The sequence below is a fragment of the Coregonus lavaretus genome, assembly GCF_964263955.1.
Source record: "Coregonus lavaretus genome assembly, chromosome: 1".
Classification (NCBI taxonomy): Eukaryota; Metazoa; Chordata; class Actinopteri; order Salmoniformes; family Salmonidae; genus Coregonus; species Coregonus lavaretus.
In genome coordinates, this window is record NC_139988.1 from 31,216,915 (window position 1) to 31,237,318 (window position 20,404).

The 20,404-nt window shown below is 43.9% G+C and overlaps 1 protein-coding gene across 2 annotated transcripts in view; it reads right to left on the reverse strand.

The window, feature by feature from the left end:
- Positions 1-20,404, reverse strand: part of LOC311145301 (voltage-gated delayed rectifier potassium channel KCNH1-like) — a gene marked incomplete at both ends in the record, with an annotated part of 122,059 nt that overhangs the window by 45,906 nt on the left and 55,749 nt on the right. For both annotated transcript variants that reach the window (XM_084181536.1, XM_084181535.1), the window contains one exon: positions 4,943-5,139. In XM_084181536.1, the coding sequence (XP_084037662.1) occupies positions 4,943-5,139 (197 nt within the window). The remainder of the gene's footprint in view (positions 1-4,942; positions 5,140-20,404) is intronic.

Below are 20,404 nucleotides of genomic sequence, written 5' to 3' on the forward strand. Positions count from 1 at the left end.
AGACTGGCTAGGCCACTCCAGGACCTTGAGATGCTTCTTACGGAGCCACTCCTTAGTTGCTCTGGCTGTGTGTTTCGGGTCGTTGTCATGCTGGAAGACCCAGCCACGACCCATCTTCAATGCTCTTACTGAGGGAAGGAGGCTGTTGGCCAAGATCTCGCGATACATGGCCCCATCCATCCTCCCCTCAATACGGTGCAGTTGTCCTGTCCCCTTTGCAGAAAAGCATCCCCAAAGAATGATGTTTCCACCTCCATGCTTCACGGTTGGGATGGTGTTCTTGGGGTTGTACTCATCCTTCTTCTTCCTCCAAACACGGCGAGTGGAGTTTAGACCATAAAGCTCTATTTTTGTCTCATCAGACCACATGACCTTCTCCCATTCCTCCTCTGGATCACCCAGATGGTCATTGGCAAACTTCAGACGGGCCTGGACATGCGCTGGCTTGAGCAGGGGGACATTGCGTGCGCTGCAGAATTTTTATCCATGACGGCGTAGTGTGTTACTAATGGTTTTCTTTGAGACTGTGGTCCCAGCTCTCTTCAGGTCATTGACCAGGTCCTGCCGTGTAGTTCTGGGCTGATCCCTCACCTTCCTCATGATCATTGATGCCCCACGAGGTGAGATCTTGCATGGAGCCCCAGACCGAGGGTGATTGACCTTCATCTTGAACTTTTTCCATTTTCTAATAATTGCGCCAACAGTTGTTGCCTTCTCACCAAGCTGCTTGCCTATTGTCCTGTAGCCCATCCCAGCCTTGTGCAGGTCTACAATTTTATCCCTGATGTCCTTACACAGCTCTCTAGTCTTGGCCATTGTGGAGAGGTTGGAGTCTGTTTGATTGAGTGTGTGGACAGATGTCTTTTATACAGGTAACGAGTTCAAACAGGTGCAGTTAATACAGGTAATGAGTGGAGAACAGGAGGGCTTCTTAAAGAAAAACTAACAGGTCTGTGAGAGCCGGAATTCTTACTGGTTGGTAGGTGATCAAATACTTTTGTCATGCAATAAAATGCAAATTAATTACTTAAAAATCATACAATGTGATTTTCTGGATTTTTGTTTTAGATTCCGTCTCTCACAGTTGAAGTGTAACTATGATAAAAATTACAGACCTCTACATGCTTTGTAAGTAGGAAAACCTGCAAAATTGGCAGTGTATCAAATACTTGTTCTCCCCACTATATGTGCTTTCTTGAGCAGGGGGACCTTGCGGGCGCTGCAGGATTTCAGTCCTTCACGGCGTAGTGTGTTACCAATTGTTTTCTTGGTGACTATTGTCCCAGCTGCCTTGAGATCATTGACAAGATCCTCCTGTGTAGTTCTGGGCTGATTCCTCACCGTTATCATGATCATTGCAACTCCACGAGGTGAGATCTTGCATGGAGCCCCAGGCAGAGGGAGATTGACAGTTCTTTTGTGTTTCTTCCACTTGCGAATAATTGCACCAACTGTTGTCACCTTCTCACCAAGCTGCTTGGCGATGGTCTTGTAGCCCATTCCAGCCTTGTGTAGGTCTACAATCTTGTCCCTGACATCCTTGGAGAGCTCTTTGGTCTTGGCCATGGTGTAGAGTTTGGAATCTGATTGATTGATTGCTTCTGTGGACAGGTGTCTTTTATACAGGTAACAAACTGAGATTAGGAGCACTCCCTTTAAGAGTGTGCTCCTAATCTCAGCTCGTTACCTGTATAAAAGACACCTGGGAGCCAGAAATCTTTCTGATTGAGAGGGGGTCAAATACTTATTTCCCTCATTAAAATGCAAATCAATTTATAACATTTTTGACATGCGTTTTTCTGGATTTTATTGTTGTTATTCTGTCTCTCACTGTTCAAATAAACCTACCATTAAAATTATAGACTGATCATTTCTTTTTCAGTGGGCAAACGTACAAAATCAGCAGGGGATCAAATACTTTTTTCCCTCACTGTACATTTTACGGACACAATGTATTTTACAATAATTATCTTTTGTGTTGTGTTGTTTTTGCTGTATTTATACTTCTGCGATACAGATTGAATCCAGCCCTAAGTGGTGTTTAGGAATTTACATTGGGTACTGGTGTTTGTAAGTAGGTATGTTCAAAGTCAAAGGAAGCACTCGATTTAGCTCACCTGGCGCTGGATGGGGCATGCATCACAGTCAGTGGTGCATGACGTGTCCAATCAACAGGACATTCCACTCAATCTGCTCCCTGATTGGCTCCTGAGAGAGAACCAGGTGAAGCATGCCAAGTAACCTTTTCTAACCTCTGCTACATTGGTCTGTAACCACTCACTCTTTCCTATCGCGCTTGGTGGCGTGCATGCGTGCGCACACACACACACACTCCTTAAAGGCATGTAAACCTACCCTTAAAGGCCTAGTGCAGTCAAAATGTGATTTTCCTGTATTTTATACATATTTCCACAATATGAGGTTGGAATAACACTGAAATTGTGAAAATGATGACAATGCCCTTTTAGCGTAAGAGCTGTTTGAAAAGGCCGCCTGAAATTTCTGCCTGTTTTAGTGAGATGGAGTTTTGGCCTGCCTGGTGAAATCAATAAGAAAGAGTTCCAAACCTCTCTGCCAATAACAGCTAGTTTTCCCCTCCCCACTCAGACCACTCCCAGACAGTCCTAGCAAAATTTAGTTATTTTTGTTATAGAAGTATTTTATTTTTATTTTTGACAATTTTAATTGAAAACAATCACAGTAAGGTACTTAAATGTTACCCAGAAAATATTTGATATTGAGATAAAAAAAACGGCAGCATTGTATCTTTAAAAGACATGGTACCGATCATCATGTCTCAATCAAACTAGAGACGGACGATGGTGAGATATGTCAGATAACATCATGGACCTTGTCAAGTCAATACCAATCCCTATTACATTGCCACTCTAGGGACCTAATTGACCTTTAACGGCATGACTTTTGACACATTCATTTTGGTGGGAATTCTCAGGGGGCCATGTCACATGGATCATAGAGCCCCCATGGGTGTCTTCTCTGGTTCCATGTTATATTACAGAGAGTTATAGTTATGGAGCGTGAGAACAGATGAATTATCTCCTAGCCCTCGGAGATGACGAATGGTCCCACATGCACAGTAGATAGCTGTATCATCCCCTGGTCTGTGTACAGTTCTCTTATCTGTATTGACTCACAAGTTGGGGTCATTTACTGCAGAATCAAGGCTTGTTACACACACACACAGTCATCTCAGCATTGATTTACACTGATAGTGCAGTGCTGGCCAGCTGATGTATGTGTTGTTGACCCAACTGATGTGGTGTGGTAGTAGATAATACACAATGTTAAGGGCTTTGAGCATTTGGGAAAATCGCTATTTATACAATGGTTTGGAATTCCCATTGTTAGAGCATATCCTGCCCATGATATACTAGACAACATACACATGGCCAGTACATTCATAAAAAGTGCCATTGTTTACATCGTTACCTAGCAACACACTACTAATACTGCTTTTACAGATCCACTGCCCAGCCATTCAATTTATAAACTTGATCTCCACTGTAAAAAGCATGTAGACATTATCTCCGACATTTGCAACATTGTTGCAATATTGAAATTCGATCTTCATGCGTCCCATAGCAATGAACGTGTCGGGAGTCGGGGCGAGAAGACAGGCAGCTTTTCTCAGCCAGCTGAAATCATGAATCAGCATAATTTTTATGGATATATACAAAGAAATGTCAATAGAAAAACAGGTTAAACGAAACGAAATGCAGCTAGTTTGCTGTCTTTCCAGCACTTCAGTCTGAAGTGATTGTGTTAGCTGTGTAGTTGGTTCGCTAGCAAGGGTGGAAGAGCCTCCATAGCTACCATTTTCTCCATAGAAACTTGCAAAGTTCTGGAACTATCAACCAGCGCTTGGGTAGTTTTGCTTTACATGACAGTCAATATGAATAGAACTAACGACCAAAGAACGCCTAAAATTGCATTTGACAACCAGAGTTACCGAATGTAGCATCACGTTTTGTAAAAACAATAATGGTTTGGGAAAGAATCGTGCTTTTTAATGCTGGTAACCCATTGTATAAAAGCAATAATACACTCGAGTCCATGTGTTATGACATTTGTATTATGGCTGTGGTGGTCTACGCCACTTGGCTTCACCTCGTGGCTATGACCACGTCACAGCCATGATAAAAATGTAATCACATGGCCTCTCCTGTATTATTGCTTAAATTTATCATAACTATTGTTATTAATACTTGATAGTCTGTGTACAGCCTTCCCTATGGGTACGTTTACATTGACTCACTCAAAGCCTTTATAAAATAAATCCCTTATCCTGTTATTTCAGTACATTATACTGCATGTATTATACGTTATATGTACAGGCAATTCAGTATTACGTGTTTGCATTGTGATTGTAGCTTACAAACTTATCCTTCATGAAATTAAACATGCTACATGTTTGGTTGTAGCTGGGTCATTTTTGAATTGCGGTGGCATTTGGTCATAGCATTTTGGAAAAAACGAACATTTCTAAAATATGTTTTTATTTAAATGTATTTGGGTACGTCATTCCATTCTAAATCAACCAATATGGCAGTTTCATGATTTTAAATTATTTTTACCATTATGATAACATTGTGCCACCAGAAGAATTAGTAACACCGATGATGGTAACAACGCACTGATCTGATTAAATCCTGGCCTAAGATGAGAAGGGAGAACAGAAAAAAAGGGATAAGAGAGTAAGAGAAAGATTGAGACATGAAAGACAGGCAGAGGAGACAAGGAAGATAAAAGAACAAGAACAGAAATGAGAAAATAAAAATAGTTTGATAGGTAGGGAGGGAGGAAGAAGAGTGGTCTTGTGAACCAGCCTTATCACTTAGATGAAACAGACTGGTGAACACAGCGATCAGGCTGGTTCTACGAGGTTAGAAGAAAAGTGGGTGCTCCAATAAGTTACACTGACCCTCTTCCGCAGGTTGTAAGTGAGCAGCAGGTTCCGTGAGAAGTGGTTAGAGAAGGCCGTGTAGAACTCCAGAACCTTCTGCAGGGCGTCCCGTTTGATGACATGGAGATCACAGTAGGTCAGGGCCCGCACATTGGCACAAGCCTGGGTCAGGGTCACCTCCTTCCAGAACACATCCCCAAACACGTCCCCCTTACCTGCAAAGAGAGAGAGAGAGCACCGATTAAGATATTACTTCTTAGATCTAACAGATTTTCCATCTGAGATTTACTTCTGAATGATTATTTTAAAGATCATTTAAAGATTTCTGAAATAGTTTACCTGCAGAAAGAGAGAGAAAAAGCAGCTAAGATGCCCTCTTTAAAACTGAAACCTAACAATGATTAGTTTATCCCAGTGTGACTTTGCCTGAGATGTGAAGACTTGCGTTTGCGCCCTAAGCTAATGCCTAGACTTTGACTCAGCAGAATAACAAAGTATCATGGCACACAGGAAACCCTGGTTCAGACCTGTCAATCACACCAACAAAAGCCTGTTTGAACCCAATAACCTTCCTGGCCAAAACACAAAACTTGTTGATGAGAGTGAATGAACAATGACAAAGCATACATAGACCAGTGGAGGCTCCTCAGAGGAGGAAGGGGAGGACCATCCTCAGTGAAGTTCATAAAAATAGTGAAACATTTAAAAAGTTATCCTTTTTAGATAGAACTATACAAAATATGTTCACATGTCACCAAATAAATGATTAAAACACACTGTTTTGCAATGGTCTACATGGTGTAGCCGGAGGACAGCTAGCTTCCGTCCTCCTCTGGGTACATTGACTTCAATACAAAACCTAGGAGGCTGATGGTTCTCACCCCCTTCCATAGACTTACATAGTAATTATGACAACTTCCGGATGACATCCGCCAACCTATCAGAGCTTTTGCAGCAATAACTGACATGTTGTCCACCCAATCAAATGATCAAATAATTAATCTAGTACTGAAAGAATAAGCTATAGCTAGATAGCACGGCAGTGCATAAAATGTGGTGAGTAGTTGACTCAAAGAGAAAGACAATAGTTTCACAGTTTTCAACAAATGAATTTATTCAAAAATGAAGGAGGAGCAAGAGAGAGAGCTATATTTCGTCACTATTTTTCACTTTCACTTAGCTAGCTATCTAAGCTTACACAAACACCCATCTCAAACAGAGGGATTCTATGTTAGCTAGCTGGCTATGACTATCCAACACTGGAACTCTTCCAAGTCAAGGTAAGCTTTTAGTTTTACTAATTTATTGCCACCAGGGCCCGCCGGTGTAACTGCTAAACTGCTTACTACACCGTACTGCAAGATTGTAGCAGGTTTAGTTCTATTAGCTAGCAATATTGACTATGACGTTACTCTAGCTAATATGGTGAGCTAGCTGCAGTTATGATATGAAGGTTTGGCTTGGAAAGGTTTTTTCGCCTGGTCACAGACAGCTGATGTGTTGTGCATTGAAGTCCACAAGCGAAGGAAAAAGGTGAGAGGAGGAGAGCGCGTAGGCATGAGAAGGAATACAACAAGCTGTTTGTACAGTGGGGAAAAAAAGTATTTAGTCAGCCACCAATTGTGCAAGTTCTCCCACTTAAAAAGATGAGAGAGGCCTGTAATTTTCATCATAGGTACACGTCAACTACAGTGGGGGGAAAAAGTATTTAGTCAGCCACCAATTGTGCAAGTTCTCCCACTTAAAAAGATGAGAGAGGCCTGTAATTTTCATGATAGGTACACGTCAATTATGACAGACAAATTGAGAAAAAAAATCCAGAAAATCACATTGTACGATTTTTTATGAATTTATTTGCAAATTATGGTGGAAAATAAGTATTTGGTCACCTACAAACAAGCAAGATTTCTGGCTCTCACAGACCTGTAACATCTTCTTTAAGAGGCTCCTCTGTCCTCCACTCATTACCTGTATTAATGGCACCTGTTTGAACTTGTTATCAGTATAAAAGACACCTGTCCGCAACCTTAAACAGTCACACTCTAAACTCCACTATGGCCAAGACCAAAGAGATGTCAAAGGACACCAGAAACAAAATTGTAGACCTGCACCAGGCTGGGAAGACTGAATCTGCAATAGGTAAGCAGCTTGGTTTGAAGAAATCAACTGTGGGAGCAATTATTAGGAAATGGAAGACATACAAGACCACTGATAATCTCCCTCGATCTGGGGCTCCACGCAAGATCTCACCCCGTGGGGTCAAAATGATCACAAGAACTGTGAGCAAAAATCCCAGAACCACACGGGGGGACCTAGTGAATGACCTGCAGAGAGCTGGGACCAAAGTAACAAAGCCTACCATCAGTAACACACTACGCCGCCAGGGACTCAAATCCTGCAGTGCAAGACGTGTCCCCCTTCTTAAGCCAGTACATGTCCAGGCCCGTCTGAAGTTTGCTAGAGTTCATTTGGATGATCCAGAAGAGGATTGGGAGAATGTCATATGGTCAGATGAAACCAAAATATAACTTTTTGGTAAAAACTCAACTCGTCGTGTTTGGAGGACAAAGAATGCTGAGTTGCATCCAAAGAACACCATACCTACTGTGAAGCATGGGGGTGGAAACATCATGCTTTGGGGCTGTTTTTCTGCAAAGGGACCAGGACGACTGATCTGTGTAAAGGAAAGAATGAATGGGGCCATGTATCGTGAGATTTTGAGTGAAAACCTCCTTCCATCAGCAAGGGCATTGAAGATGAAACGTGGCTGGGTCTTTCAGCATGACAATGATCCCAAACACACCGCCCGGGCAACGAAGGAGTGGCTTCGTAAGAAGCATTTCAAGGTCTTGGAGTGGCCTAGCCAGTCTCCAGATCTCAACCCCATAGAAAATCTTTGGAGGGAGTTGAAAGTCTGTGTTGCCCAGCGACAGCCCCAAAACATCACTGCTCTAGAGGAGATCTGCATGGAGGAATGGGCCAAAATACCAGCAACAGTGTGTGAAAACCTTGTGAAGACTTACAGAAAACGTTTGACCTGTGTCATTGCCAACAAAGGGTATATAACAAAGTATTGAGAAACTTTTGTTATTGACCAAATACTTATTTTCCACCATAATTTGCAAATAAATTCATTAAAAATCCTACAATGTGATTTTCTGGATTTTTTTTCTTCTCATTTTGTCTGTCATAGTTGACGTGTACCTATGATGAAAATTACAGGCCTCTCTCAACTTTTTAAGTGGGAGAACTTGCACAATTGGTGGCTGACTAAATACTTTTTTTCCCCACTGTATGTGGCTATGAAAGTGAACAGTTTGTGTGTGATCATAATATCAGGAGTGTATTCATTCCGCCAATTCTGTAGAAAAACATTTCTTAAACAGAAGCAAATGGAATGAGACGGGGAAAACACCCCTGAATTTGTCCAATAGAAACTCTAGTTTGCAACTGTTGGACTAATGACTACGCCCTGGACGTGCAGTGGCTTGCGAAAGTATTCACCCCCCTTGGCATTTTTCCTATTTTGTTGCCTTACAACCTGGAATTAAAATGTATTTTTGGGGGGTTTGTATCATTTCATTTACACAACATGCATACCACTGGGATTTTTGCCCATTCTTCAAGGCAAAACTGCTCCAGCTCCTTCAAGTTGGATGGGTTCTGCTTGTGTACAGCAATCTTTAAGTCATACTAAAGATTCTCAATTGTATTGAGGTCTGGGCTTTGACTAGGCCAGGGTTCTTCAATTCCGGTCCTGGAGGGCCGAAACACCTCTGTTTTTCATCCTCTCCTTCTAATCAGGGGCTAATTCAGACCTGGGACACCAGGTGAGTGCAATTAACTACCAGGTAGAAATACAAAACAGAAGTGTTTCGGCCCTACAGGACCGGAATTGAAGAACCCTGGACTAGGCCATTCCAAGACATTTACATATTTCCCCTTAAACCACTCGAGTGTTGCTTTAGTAGTATGCTTAGGGTCATTGTCCTGCTGGAAGGTGAACCTCCGTCACAGTCTCAAATCTCTGGAAGACTGAAACAGGTTTCCCTCAAGAATTTCCCTGTATTTAGCACCATCCATCATTCCTTCAATTCTGACCAGTTTCCCAGTCCCTGCCGATGAAAAACATCCCCACAGCATGATGCTGCCACCACCATGCTTCACTGTGGGAATGGTGTTCTCGGGTTGATGAGAGGTGTTGGGTTTGCGCCAGACATAGCGTTTTCCTTGATGGCCAAAAAGCTAAATTTTAGTCATCTGACCAGAGTACCTTCTTCCATATGTTTGGGAAGTCTCTCACATTCCTTTTGGCGAACACCAAACGTGTTTGCTTATTTTTTTCTTTAAGCAATGGCTTTTTTCTGGCCACTCTTCTGTAAAGCCAGGCTCTGTGGAGTGTACGGCTTAAAGTGTTCCTATGGACAGATAGTCCAACCTCCGCTGTGGAGCTTTGCAGCTCCTTCAGGGTTATCTTTGGTCTCTTTGTTGCCTCTCTGATTAATGCTTGCCTGGTCTGTGAGTTTTGGTGGGCGGCCCTCTCTTAGCAGGTTTGTTGTGGTGCCATATTCTTTCAATTTTTTTATCATGGATTTAATGGTGCTCTGTGGGATTTTCAAAGTTTCTGATATTTTTTTATAACCCAACCCTGATCTGTACTTCTTCACAACTTTGTCCCTGACCTGTTTGGAGAGCTCCTTGGTCTTCATGGTGCCGCTTGCTTGGTGGTGCCCCTTCCTTAGTGGTGGGGCCTTTCAGAACAGGTGTATATATACTGAGATCATGTGACACTTCGATTGCACACAGGTGGACTTTATTTAACTAATCATGTTTTTTCTCCCCAATTTCATGGTATCCAATTGGTAGTTACAGTCTTGTCCCATCGCTGCAACTCCCGTACGGACACGGGAGAGGCGAAGGTCGAGAGTCGTGCGTCCTCCGAAACACAACCCAACCGAGCCGCTTCTTGACACAGTGCCCGCTTAACCCAGAAGCCAGGTGCACCAATGTGTCGGAGGAAACACCGTACACCTGGCGACCGAGTCAGTGTGCACTGCACCCGGCCCGCCAGTGCGCGATGGGACAAGAACATCCCTGCCGGCCAAGCCCTCCCCTACCCTGGATGACACTGGGCCAATTGTGCGTCGCCCCATGGGTCTCCCGGTCGCGGACGGCTGCGACAGAGCCAGGATCTCTAGTGGCACAGTATTGAATGTCTCACTGTCTGTCCATGTGTCACTGTCTGTCACCTCAAATCTTTCTCTCGACCTGTGTGCACCTACATTGAATTCATAGGCTAGGTTGTAGCAACCTCATGATGGGTATAGGGAAAATTTGAGTATCATGTAGTAGCCTAAACCTATCAATGTTAAACTGGGTGAATGGAATATGAATGACAGTCATCCAATATGCTGTAGTAAAAATAAGGCCATGCTTATATACTGAACAAAAATATAAATGCAACATGCAACAATTTCAACGATTTTAAGGAAATCAGTCAATTGAAAAAAATTAATTAGTCCCTAATCTATGGATTTCACATGACTGGGCAGGGGCGCAGCCATGGGTGGGCCTGGGAGGGCATAGGCCCACCCACTGGGGAGCCAGGCCCAGCTAATCTGAATGAGTTTTTACCCACAAAAGGGCTTTATTACAGACAGAATTACTCCTCAGTTTCATCAGCTGTCTAGGTGGCTGGTCTCAGACGATCCCGCAGGTGAAGAAGCTGGATGTGGAGGTCCTGGGCTGGTGTGGTTACACATGGTCTGCGGTTGTGAGGCCGGTTGGGCGTACTGCCAAATTCTCAAAAACGTTGTTGGAGGCAGCTTATGATAGAGAAATGAACATTCAATTGGTGGACACTCCTGCAGTCAGCATGCCAATTGCACGCTCCCTCAAAACTTGAGACATCTGTGGCATTGTGTTGTGACAAAACTGCACATTTTAGAGTGGGCTTTTATTGTACCCAGCACAAGGTGCACCTGTGTAATGATCATGCTGTTTAATCAGCTTCTTGATATGCCACACCTGTCAGGTGGATGGATTATCTTTGCAAAGGAGAAATGCTCACTAAAAGGGATGAAAACAAATTTGTGCACAAAAGTTTCTGGGATATTTTATTTCAGCTCATGAAACATGGGACCAACACTTCAGATGTTGCGTTTATATTTTTTGTTCAGTATTTTTTTTTTATTCGTCCTCCCTCATCTTAAACGGCACCGACCGCCACTTGTCACGATCGTCGGGAAGAGAGGACCAATGCGCAGCGTGGAATGTGAACATACTTATTTATTTGAGTCACCACACGAACAAAACAACAAACGATACGAAACGTGAAGTCCTTGGTTACAACACAAACCATACGGAACAAGATCCCACACATGACAATGCCCAAACGGCTGCCTAAGTATGGTTCCCAATCAGAGACAACAAGCAACAGCTGATTCACGTTGCCTCTGATTGAGAACCACCCCGGCCAACATAGACACACAAGCACTAGAATATCACCCTAGCACACAAAACACAAAGAAACAACACACCCTGGCTCAACATAACAGAGTCCCAGAGCCAGGGCGTGACAGTACCCGCCCCCCCCAAAGGAGCGGACTGCGACCGCGCCAAACATAAACCGAACAGGGGAGGGCCGGGTGGGCATTCCTCCTCGGAGGCGGTTCCGGCTCCGGGAATGACCCCCACTCCCTCTCTAACCCCCCAAAGCGCCCCTGGTCCGGTCTGGCCCTGCTGGCCGGAGCTGGACTGAACACTGGTGGAGCGGATTGCTCTAGCTCCGGAGTGGAGCAGCTGACCGGTGCCGGACCAGGCACCGGTGGAACGGGCACGGGCTGTGCCGGACTGACGACGCGCACCACAGGCTTGGTGCGGAGAGCAGGGACGGGCCGGACCGGGCTGACGACGCGCACCATTGGCTTGGTGCGGGGAGCAGGGACGGGCCGAACCGGGCTGACGAAGCGCACCACTGGTTTGGTGCGGGGAGCAGGAACAGGCCGGACCGGGCTGACGACGCGCACCATTGGCTTGGTGCGGGGAGCAGGGACGGGCCGAACCGGGCTGACGAAGCGCACCACTGGCTTAGTGCGGGGAGCAGGAACAGGCCGGACCGGGCTGACGACGCGCACCATTGGCTTGGTGCGGGGAGCAGGGACGGGCCGAACCGGGCTGACGAAGCGCACCACTGGTTTGGTGCGAGGGGCAGGAACAGGCCGGACCGGGCTGGCGACGCGCACCACAGGCTTGGTGCGAGGGACAGGAACAAGCCGGACCGTACTGGGGACACACACCACTGGCCCTACGCGGGGATCAGGAACGGGCCGGACCGGACTGGCAACACACCCCAGTACATCTCGCCGTGCCTCTACATCCTCCTTCCCCCTGGTGACCAGTGACTCCCGTAACCTGGCGGCCTCCTGCTGCCCCGTCGTCCACGGCGTGAGCCCCCCCCTAAAAAATTTCTGGGCGTCTCTCCTCCCCGTGGGCCAGGCCTCCATGGCTCTCGCCAGACTCTTGCTCCACTGCTCCAAAGTCCAGCCTCTCTCCTCCTCCCGCGGCTTGACCCAGTCGAGGTTGATATCCTTCAGAGTCACCTCTGGCGTTGGCTCCTGGACACGATGCTTGGTCCAGTTATGGTGGGATCTTCTGTCACGATCGTCGGGAAGAGAGGACCAATGCGCAGCGTGGAATGTAAACATACTTATTTATTTGAGTCACCACACGAACAAAACAACAAACGATACGAAACGTGAAGTCCTTGGTTACAACACAAACCATACGGAACAAGATCCCACACATGACAATGCCCAAACGGCTGCCTAAGTATGGTTCCCAATCAGAGACAACAAGCAACAGCTGATTCACGTTGCCTCTGATTGAGAACCACCCCGGCCAACATAGAAACACAAGCACTAGAATATCACCCTAGCACACAAAACACAAAGAAACAACACACCCTGGCTCAACATAAGAGTCCCAGAGCCAGGGCGTGACACCACTGATACAGACACTATGTACATTTGTTCTGATCACTGCGTCTGGTTTCTGAAAGGATCCTATTTGTGATTCTATGAAATTGAACTTAAATGGATGAGCATATAAAAAAGCGCAGACATAATTTCACGACATAATACCTAAGTGTACAGCTGTCCATGTACTGACAATAATTGAAATTAACTTCAATATTAATTTTACTATCTTTGTTGAATGATCGAGAGTGAATGGGACAATATTTGTTGCTGTCACTGCAAAAGATAACCTTTGTTATATTACCTAATGATGTTTTCCTACTTGGAACTCACAAGATGTCATGCAAATGCACAAGACATGCATTAATTTACAAATGCACGTGCACATGCACACGCAAACACCAGACCTGGGTTCAAATACTATTTCAGGTATTTCAATTACTTTTCAATACATTTTTTAACAAGTATTCAGATAACCTTTATTTGAAAAAACAAGTAGTTGAATATTGGAATGTATTTGGAAATGCACTTGGAAAGTATTTAAATAAACTGACTCAAATACACTCCCATGGATTTAACCCAAGTATTCGAAAATACTTTCAAATACAATTTGGTCAACTATTTGGGTTTTACAAATAAACTAAATACTCAAATAAAAGTACTTGTTTTGGGCTGTGTATTTGAAAAGACTCAAATACAAAGAAAAAAGATTTAAATAACAAATACTCAAATACATTTTAGTCATTTAGCAGATGCTCTTATCCAGAGCGACTTACAGTTAGTGAGTGCATACATTTTTCATACTGGCCCCCCGTGGTAAACGAACCCACAACCCTGGCGTTGCAAGCGCCATGCTCTACCAACTGAGCTACACGGGGACTCGTATTTGATCCCAGGTCTGGCACGCACGCGCACACACACGTTTTGTTCTTCTATCCTTGTGGGGACCTAAAATTAATTTCCATTCAAAATCCTATTTTCCCTAACCCCTAAACCTAACCCTTACCATAACCCTAACCTAACTCCTAACCACTAACCCCTTACCCTAACCCTAATTGTAACCCTAAACCTAACCCCTAAGCTTAAAATAGCCTTCGTCCTCATTGGGACGTGGGAAATGTCCCCACGAGGAAGAATGTTCCTTGTTTTACTATTCTTGTGCAGACTTTTGGGTATTTTAGGTCCGCACAAGGATAGAAGAACCAACCCACACACACACACATTTTAAATACTTTATTTGAATCCACCAATAAAAAAATTACAAAAATAAAGGATCCAAACATTTCGAACATCATAAACAGGAAGTCTCTCCCATCAGTCAATTTGCTAATGACCATACTGCAAAGAAATCCCAAAGAAGTTAATTTACTTTCATAGAAAGACACCGAATTTAGCTCAAGGAAGTCATTTGTAGCTTGCTACCCCTCTCTCCAGAGAAGCTCTGACTGGCACTCCGCACAGCACAAAGTAACAATGTCGCACAGAACCAAACAACATAACACAGTACAGCACAGTATAGAACAGTACAATCCAGTACAGCACAACATAGAACAGTACAATCCAGTGCAGCACAACATAGAACAGTACAATACAGTACAGCACAACATAGAACAGTACAATCCAGTGCAGCACAACATAGAACAGTACAATCCAGTGCAGCACAACATAGAACAGTACAATACAGTACAGCACAACATAGAACAGTACAATATAGTACAGCACAACATAGAACAGTACAATACAGTACAGCACAACATAGAACAGTACAATACAGTACAGCACAACATAGAACAGTACAATACAGTACAGCACAACATAGAACAGTACAATACAGTACAGCACAACATAGAACAGTACAATACAGTACAGCACAACATAGAACAGTACAATACAGTGCAGCACAACATAGAACAGTACAATACAGTACAGCACAACATAGAACAGTACAATACAGTGCAGCACAACATAGAACAGTACAATACAGTACACCACAGCGTAACACAGAATACCAACCTGCTATATTTCAGTTTATCTACTCCTTTAGATGTTTAAAGGTAGGCTCAGCTATATGACGTAGATGCACAAAGTGAACAGCATAGTGGGTTAATTTCCGCAACAACTAAGAGCGCTGAAGTGCGAAGCTAAACTTCTCTGCTGTTTTGGTCCCGTACCTACCACGCACTTACAGCGTAAAGCAAACCCGTGCACATTTGCAGATACTGTGGTGACCATGTGAGAGCGAAGTCTTGCATCTCGCTCATCTGCGGTGCTGCTCGTAGCAAAGTAATTTAGCTGAGTCTACCTTTAATCTAACACAAACACACACTTACACACATGCATTCAGGCACGCACACCCACACACCGTGTTTACATCCAGAAAAGCGAGCTGTTTATATCAGTCTCTTCCTAATGGAAACTGACATCTGCCTCAGCATTACGGTACGTTGTTGAAATGCTGCCAACATCCATCAAATACACAGCCAACATTGAATTACAGCGCGTAAGTGGGTGGGTGTAGGCCCACGTTTTCATTCCCCGAGATTGGAAGGTTGGGAGTTTGATCCTCGGCCGAGTCATACCAAAGACAGTAAAAAAGGGACCCGGTGCATCTCTGCTTGGCACTCAGCATAAGGATATACAGTGGGGAAAAAAAGTATTTAGTCAGCCACCAATTGTGCAAGTTCTCCCACTTAAAAAGATGAGAGAGGCCTGTAATTTTCATCATAGGTACACGTCAACTATGACAGACAAATTGAGGAAAAAACATTGAGAAAATCACATTGTAGGATTTTTTATGAATTTATTTGCAAATTATGGTGGAAAATAAGTATTTGGTCACCTACAAACAAGCAAGATTTCTGGCTCTCACAGACCTGTAACTTCTTCTTTAAGAGGCTCCTCTGTCCTCCACTCGTTACCTGTATTAATGGCACCTGTTTGAACTTGTTATCAGTATAAAAGACACCTGTCCACAACCTCAAACAGTCACACTCCAAACTCCACTATGGCCAAGACCAAAGAGCTGTCAAAGGACACCAGAAACAAAATTGTAGACCTGCACCAGGCTGGGAAGACTGAATCTGCAATAGGTAAGCAGCTTGGTTTGAAGAAATCAACTGTGGGAGCAATTATTAGGAAATGGAAGACATACAAGACCACTGATAATCTCCCTCGATCTGGGGCTCCACGCAAAATCTCACCCCGTGGGGTCAAAATGATCACAAGAACGGTGAGCAAAAATCCCAGAACCACACGGGGGGACCTAGTGAATGACCTGCAGAGAGCTGGGACCAAAGTAACAAAGCCTACCATCAGTAACACACTACGCCGCCAGGGACACAAATCCTGCAGTGCCAGACGTGTCCCCCTGCTTAAGCCAATACATGTCCAGGCCCGTCTGAAGTTTACTAGAGTGCATTTGGATGATCCAGAAGAGGATTGGGAGAATGTCATATGTCATATGGTCAGATGAAACCAAAATAGAACTTGTCGTGTTTGGAGGACAAAGAATGCTGAGTTGCATCCAAAGAACACCATACCTACTGTGAAGCATGGGGGTGGAAACATCATGCTTTGGGGCTGTTTTTCTGCAAAGGGACCAGGACGACTGATCCGTGTAAAGGAAAGAATGAATGGGGCCATGTATCGTGTGATTTTGAGTGAAAACCTCCTTCCATCAGCAAGGGCATTGAAGATGAAACGTGGCTGGGTCTTTCAGCATGACAATGATCCCAAACACACCGCCCGGGCAACGAAGGAGTGGCTTCGCAAGAAGCATTTCAAGGTCCTGGAGTGGCCTAGCCAGTCTCCAGATCTCAACCCCATAGAAAATCTTTGGAGGGAGTTGAAAGTCCGTGTTGCCCAGCGACAGCCCCAAAACATCACTGCTCTAGAGGAGATCTGCATGGAGGAATGGGCCAAAATACCAGCAACAGTGTGTGAAAACCTTGTGAAGACTTACAGAAAACGTTTGACCTGTGTCATTGCCAACAAAGGGTATATAACAAAGTATTGAGAAACTTTTGTTATTGACCAAATACTTATTTTCCACCATAACTTGCAAATAAATTCATTAAAAATCCTACAATGTGATTTTCTGGATTTTTTTCCCTCATTTTGTCTGTCATAGTTGACGTGTACCTATGATGAAAATTACAGGCCTCTCTCATCTTTTTAAGTGGGATAACTTGCACAATTGGTGGCTGACTAAATACTTTTTTCCCCCACTGTATATTGGGGGTAAGGCCCTGGGATACACTAGCATCCTGTCCAGGGGGTGTACTTGTACATCAAGCTGCTTCACGCTACAGAAACAGGAGATAGGCTCTAGCTCCTATGAGCCAAGGCTCATGCAAGGCTGTTTACTAACTTACTTATAGTGGTAGTTTCTGGGTTGGCGGTAGTCAGTCCTAACAATGTAAATGAACTAAACAATGGCCTAATTCACACTCAAGTTGTACAACTAATGTACAACACATTTGACACATCGGTTGTGATACAACGGATAGTTTTGATGAGTTTGTCAGCATAATCAGATTGGATTGAATAAAAAAAACAAGGCTTTCATGTCTTACAGCCTGAAACAAACCAAGGCAGTGACAGAGAGGCAAAACAGGCACAGCAAAACAGCTACAGTTAGCATGCTGTTCTTTAGATTTGGTTGAATCTTAGAAACAAAAGATGTAATGTCCTACAGTTTCTGACAAACCAAGAGAGATAAAGAGGTAAACAGAGTTAATTCTAGTAGAACGATCACGGTGCAGGTGCAGCAATGATACTGTAGGCTATAGCAGCTACCATTAGATTAGTGAGAATGTGATTTACAGCGGTAGCTAGTTCATCACCCAGGGTTCCATTGCCATGAACTAGCCAGGACAAGGACAAGTATAACAACATAACATGTTACAAGGACAAGTATAACAACACATTTATGTTACAGTGTGTATATTATTATATCAAGCCTCCCAATGAGCCAACCCACCAATTGCAGGTCAGCAACGCGAGAGAACACAACCACAGCTATTTTACCCAGCAGGCCCAGGGAAGACCATCCATCTTGTGTGTATTGATGTTTTGATGTGTTGCATTTTTACTGTTCACTTTTTTATGTTGTGTGTATGTTTTCCCAGCAATGTTTGCTGTTTGCCTAGCACCGTCAATGTTTGTATATGTAGCAATGTAGCAGTAACGATTTGAATGAATCATTCTCTGATATTTCGTGGTCATGTAAACAGGGTTGGATACATACAGTGCATTCGGAAAGTATTCAGACCACTTAACTTTTTCCACATTTTGTTACGTTACAGCCTTATTCTAAAATTGATTACATTGTTTTTTCCACCCCATTAATCTACACATAATACCCCATAATGACAAAGCAAAAACTGGTTTTTAGACATTTAAAAAAACAGAAATATCAAATTTACATAAGTATTCAGACTCTTTACTCAGTACTTTGTTGAAGCACCTTTGGCAGCGATTACAGCCTAGAGTCTTCTTGGTTATGATGCTACAAGCTTGGCACACCTGTATTTGGGGAGTTTCTCCCATTCTTCTCTGCAGATCCTCTCATGCTCTGTCAGGTTGGATGGGGAGCGTCACTGCACAGCTATTTTCAGGTCTCTCCAGAGATGTTAGATCGGGTTCAAGTCCGGTCTCTGGCTGGGCCACTCAAGGACATTCAAAGACTTGTCCTGAAGCCACTCCTGCGTTGTCTTGGCTGTGTGCTTAGGGTTGTTGTCCTGTTGGAAGGTGAACCTTTGCAACAGTCTGAGGTCCTGAGCGCTCTGGAGCAGGTTTTCATCAAGGATCTCTCTGTACTTTGCTCCGTTCATCTTTCCCTCGACCCTGACTAGTCTCTCAGTCCCTGCCGCTGAAAAACATCCCCACAGCATGATGCTGCCACCACCATGCTTCACCGTAGGGATGGTGCCAGGTTTCCTCCAGACGTGATGCTTGGCATTCAGGCCAAAGAGTTCAATCTTGGTTTCATCAAACCAGAGAACCTTGTTTCTCATGGTCTGAGAGTCTGTAGGTGCCTTTTGGCAAACTCCAAGTGGGCTATTATGTGCATTTTACTGAAGAGTGGTTTCCGTCTGGCCACTCTACCATAAAGGTCTGATTGGTGGAGTGCTGCAGAGATGGTTGTCCTTCTGGAAGATTCTTCCATCTCCACAGAGGAACTGGAGCTCTGTCAGAGTGACCATCGGGTTCTTGTTCACCTCCCTGACCAAGGCCCTTCTCCCTCGATTGCTCAGTTTGGCTGGGCGGCCAGCTCTAGGAAGAGTCTTGGTGGTTCTAAACTTCTTCCATTTAAGAATGATGGAGGCCACTGTGTTCTTGGGGACCTTCAATGCTGCAGAAATGTTTTGGTACCCTTCCACAGATCTGTGACTAGACACAATCCTGTCTCGGAGGTCTACAGACAATTCCTTCGACCTCATGGTTTGCTTTTTGCTCTGACATGCACTGTCAACCGTGGGACCTTATATAGACAGGTGTGTGCCTTTCCAAATAATGTCCAATCAATTGAATTTACCACAGGTGGACTCCAATCAAGTTGTAGAAACATCTCAAGGACAAAATGTGGAAAAAGTTAAGGGGTCTGAATACTTTCCGAATGCACTCTACAACAGTCTGCATACACACCAACACACAGATACACACACACACCGTGGAGACCAACCAAAACCATGATGCGAGAAAGGACAAAGAATGCATTACTCAGATATACAGTAACAAGGCGTGATCTACAGACACTCAACATTTAGCTTTGTAGCCTTCACCCTCCAATCCCACATTAACACCTTGTTAATGTCTCAACAGGGACTGTTGTTGGGATCAAATCAAATCAAATGTTATTTGTCACATGCTTCGTAAACAACAGGTGTAGACTAACAGTGACATGCTTACTTACGGGCCCTTCCTAACAATGCAGAGAAAAAAAAAGAGAAATAATAGAAAAATAAGGAACAAATACACAATGAGGAACGATAACTTGGCTATATACACGGGGTACCAGTACCGAGTCGATGTGCAGGGTTACGTGGTAATTGAGGTAGATATGTACACACTGATGATATTCTCAGAGGAATCCCTAGTCTCTGTCCCATAGTGACCTCCCGTCAAGACCTTATCTCTGATGAGAAAAGTCCTGGGGCTCCATTTTCCACTTGGCTCAAATCAACGTTACAGTAATGTCAAATACAAACATTTTGGTAGGTAAGTCCAGTGTTTTATTATCGCCAAGTTAGCAATTTTCTAATCTACATTGACCTATTTGCTTTGAGATGGGAGGGGTGGTGTCAATGGAGGCACTGATTAGTCTCTCAGAACTAATATTGAGGCTATTTCTGCTCAATATATCACTTTTTCCCATGCTTACAATTTGAGTAGAGGTTTTCATTCACTTGTCAAAAGATTTGCAAGCGAGTTATCAAATAACCACATAAAAAAGATATTCACATTTTAATAGCGAGCAGTCCTGTCTTGAGCTAAAGCCAAC